Source organism: Dipteris shenzhenensis, chromosome 2, assembly GCF_047967505.1.
Source record: "Dipteris shenzhenensis isolate YYH24624 ecotype China chromosome 2, Dip_SZ_1.0, whole genome shotgun sequence".
In the NCBI taxonomy this organism is placed as follows: domain Eukaryota; kingdom Viridiplantae; phylum Streptophyta; class Polypodiopsida; order Gleicheniales; family Dipteridaceae; genus Dipteris; species Dipteris shenzhenensis.
In genome coordinates, this window is record NC_141597.1 from 45,911,952 (window position 1) to 45,916,407 (window position 4,456).

At 41.6% G+C, this 4,456-nt stretch overlaps 1 protein-coding gene across 1 annotated transcript; it reads left to right on the plus strand.

Moving 5' to 3' along the window:
• Positions 1-541: 541 nt before the first annotated feature.
• Positions 542-2,409, plus strand: LOC147904847 (protein STAY-GREEN, chloroplastic-like). Its single transcript, XM_087395849.1, has 6 exons — positions 542-828; positions 1,134-1,307; positions 1,410-1,577; positions 1,694-1,745; positions 1,972-2,075; positions 2,261-2,409. Exons 1-6 carry the CDS (start codon positions 574-576, stop codon positions 2,348-2,350), a joined length of 843 nt encoding a protein of 280 aa, XP_087251975.1. The 5' UTR covers positions 542-573; the 3' UTR covers positions 2,351-2,409.
• Positions 2,410-4,456: the final 2,047 nt, after the last annotated feature.

Here is a 4,456-nt window from a genome sequence, read left to right on the forward strand (position 1 = left end):
TCCATGGCATTCCACCGCCCCACTGGAGACGGAAAATTTGAGTCTCCCAGCAGGCATTGTGGTGCTACCTCCCTAACACAAGGTTTCCACCCAGTAAGGTTGCAAGCTTCCCTCAATGAACAGCTGCAGTAGCGTGCAATCGGGTCCCATACTTTGCAGGGACTCAGCGAGCGGTACGTGGGAACCCATGCTGCCCAATGTTCCGTCAAGCCAGAACCTGAGCAGAAATGCTAGGAAGCGCCACACACGGGAATGTGCTCTAAAGCAACTAGCAGAGCAATAGCTATAAAGACCACGATCAAGACCACGATCCACAAAGCAGCTACGAACTCACGGCGACCTGCAAACAACCACAAACTCACGGCGACACTATAGCAAACAGCAGCAAGTACGCAGATTCTGATTCATCACAGCAAAGAACGCACGGCGTCCAGCTTCTTCTCAGACCTTAGATCCTTTTCCTGGCAGGGATCACGTTGCAAGGATCGCCAAACCAAAAAAAAAAACACTATCACTGGATCACCATCTCCTGGCCAAGCCAATAAAAAACACTCTCAGAGATGGACTGTGGGTATGGCGTTGCCCATGGCCTCCATCGCCTCTCCTCCATTGCCTGCTCGCCCAGCTCCGAGCTCCCTCTCCCGACATTGCCTTCCCCATTTCTTCTTCAAAAAGCTCACCTTTACTGCCTTCCCCGTCCATTGCTTGCGCCTCCGATGCCACCGATCCGATGAGGACCACCCCCCCCTCAAGCTTTCTCCCAGGATCCCGCACCGGCTTGATTGCAGAGACTCGCCGCCCGATCCTACTCCATGGCTGTCCAGCTTGGTATGTTGCACAATATGATTTCTTGTTTCCCTGGCAATTGAAAGCTTCGGTAGAGTTTCGTTGAAAGATGAAGAATGCAACACAATGCGGTTTTTAAACTATGGAATGGGTATCTTATTTGATAATAGTTCAAATCTTTCCCAAGAATTGCGTTCTAAGAAACAAAATTCGGTGGAATGCCCGCTGTGAAACTATGGAACGAGGCAATGCAGTGCCCTGTTGAGTACACACACACACTAGAGAGAATGGGAGCGACGGAAGAAGACAAAGCTGATACTCCCACCTTCTTGGATCTGCGTTTTCAGGTTTCACACGTCTTCAGACCTGCCATATTCGACGCCTCGAAGCTAAGGGTTTTGTTTTTGGGCGTGGAGGTAGATGAACATCCGGAGCAGCTCCCTAGAATTTACACACTCACGCACAGCGACATTACTGCCAAGCTCACGCTTGGCGTCTCTCAAAGCATCAATCAAGCTCAGGTACAAGAGATTTCTGTCAGCTGGGACTACCCAAATTACGGGCAACATGCGTATGAAGTTTCAGAGAAAGCTGTCTGTGACGCAACTTTCCCAGTCTTGCAGTTACAAGGCTGGTACAGGAGGCTTCAGAGAGATGACGTCGTGGCAAAGTGGACGAAATGTCAGGGATCGATGTCCCTTCAAGTGCATTGTCACATAAGCGGCGATCTCTGGTTTCTTGATGCGATTGCTCAGTTAAGATTCTACATTTTTAGAAGGGAACTTCCGGTGGTAAGTAATTGCTAAGATGATCGAGCTGAGAGTACGTTTTATGCTCAAAACCAATTTAGAAGTTGTGCCTGCACGTATCTTTGTCGAAGGATTGGCTTGTCTGTCAATCTATGCAGGTGTTGGAGGCATTCCGGCATGGGGATGGAGCTCTATTAAGGAAGCATCCAGGTCGCTATTATTCTGTATATTGCTCGTGTGTGTATCAATGCTACTGTTCTGTATATGAAGGCTAAGGCTAAGGCTTGCTACTTTACGTCTGTTCTGTATACTCCTATCTGTATCAATGTTACTGTTTTGTAAATTTAGGCTAAGGCTTGCTTCTTTACTTGCAATGCAATGTGGGTGCTTTCCTGTGGTGCTGAATGCCTGAGATTGATACTGATGTGTGTATCAGAGCTGGAAGCTGCGCCAGTGTGGGTGCATTTTCACTCGAATGTGAAGGAGTTGAATCGGGTGGAGTGTTGGGGGCCGTTGGGAGGACAAGCCCATGCAACAGAGGCAGGGAAACACATGCAAACTCTTGCCAAGTTGAAGTGATGCAAAGATTGAATGAATAAAGGGGCTGATTAACTCTTGCCAAGTTGAATTGATATGCAAAAACTGAATGAATGAAGGGGCTAAGAGAGTGGGGGAGCAAGGCTACTTTTGTGGACTCACCAATTGTATGTGGGATATATATGTAGGTGAAGATGATGGAGCTTGCTAAGAGGCCTGTCCAATGTGGAGTCCCATGTGACTGTTGTTTCCCTCAAGCTAGGCTTATTGCTCACTAGTACTATCCTTTGGGTAGCATTATCCTTCCCTAAAATGCTCCTTTTTCATCCTTTCCTTTTCAATAAACCTAATTAAGGCTTGGGAAGAGGTTCATCACATGTGCGCTTAGTCTTTCCTCCCCTCACCAAAGCATCCCTCTCTCAACTCCACGCAAAATGGTTCTACTTATCGAGATGCCCCCGTGTCATCTTGCACCCATCTTGGAAAAAAAATATATGAATACCTCAAATGCAAAAGTATAAGGTATCTCAAAGATGGAATGGACTTCCCATGTGAGGAGCATGTGAGATGCTCCTTCCATTGGGCTAGTAAAAAGACCTTTACTAATGGTGGGCGCAGCATGTAGGCTCTCCCATTTGGTCGATCCAACTTATAACTCATTTTTTGGCATACTTAGATCCCTTAGGTCATTGGTGGAGACTTGAGTAAATTCTGTGTGTGTGTGTGTGTTGTGTGTTTTTAAAATGAAAAACCTTTTAACAACACGGCACAGGAAGCTCAAATAAGGGTGGATAAAAAAATATTTATTATATGGGTGTTTATAAAACAAGAGTTGGTGCAAAAAATGTTGAATCCGTCAGGTAGTCCAAGTTTCGATGTCAGGGTCCACTTACCTGCCACCATCCAAGAAAAACTAGGTGTTAGAACATCATAGTCTCAATTGGGTAGACAGGTAATGCTTGTATTCCCTAGTGTGTTATTGCTTTACCTAGGAACATAGATACCCATCTAGATTCACAAGTAAAATTTTGAAAATACCATGCCATATGTACAATTGGTGTCACAAATCTAGCATAAAAGGGATTCATCCACCACTAAAGTGTGTGAGACAATAAGGGGGGTACCCCACACCCTTACAAGAGAACAAAAAAGGAGGTAATCCATACCCTTAGATTAGACCATCTCAACATTTAAATTAAATAATGAACCAAAGAGGAAAAAAAACCAAAGTCTAGAACAATTAATAAAAAATTGATTATAGAAAGATTTGGATAAAGCATTTAAATAAATCAGTTAAAAGAGATAAAGAAAATGATATGGATAAAGAAATTTATTAAATAAGGATATTTAAATGACTAAAGCAACTGAAATGGATAGTTAAGTAATTAGTTAAATAAGAAAAATCATGGAAAGAAGAAATAAATTTATAAAAGCTAAAGCAATCGATTGTCTTACTAAAATTGAATAGAATTATCAAGAAGAATAAAGTACTTATAATTTTGAACACCATCTTATACCAATGAGTTTCACCAAGGAGGATCTAAAGTTTAACCATCACAAAAGCATTTAATACATGTATCTAAGTGAATAAATAAAGCACGACTAATTTGAATACAAGTATGTAGTATTGAAAAGGGCCATTGACTGAATGAATAAACCATGGTCACGGGTTATTTTTTAACAAATCTTATACCATTGTAGGAGGAAAAAATTAAACACAATGCAATCATATAAGCAATGAAAAGTAATGAAATAAATAAATAAAGTGACCCTTAATAAACAATGGAATGAATGATAACAATCGGGAGATCTATGGTTACTATGGACACAAAAGTACATATATATATTAAATATTAAAGAAATCCTAAGAGACATTAAATTAAAGTAAAGGACAAAAAGGGGAATTTTTAACATTAAAAAAAAAAGGAACCTACAAGTATAAATAGATAAAATTAAAAAGAAACAAAAATCAAGAAGACCAATCGAGAGCTAAAAAAGGAAGAGGAAATACACGACGTACAAAAGACTAAGCATACCTATGTTTACATAACTAAATAAGTAGCAAATAACCAAGTCAGCAAAGCACCATGCAAAAAGAATACGTCATTATGACCAGAAGCAATCGTGGAGCCATGAACAATCATGGAGCATGCAATAACATAGGGGAGTAAAGCAACAGAAAAGAAGCACAGGGAATAGCAACATTGAAAGGGTCACATAATCCATCTAAACTACGATGAAGGGGGAGCGACCTTGTCAAAGGCGACATTTTTGTAGAAAGGGGGCCATAGAACCGATCGAACTAGCATGCAATAGTATAAGTTTACAATCTGAGCTTTTGTGATCATCACACGAACCAACAACTGACCAACTGTGAAGAAGAG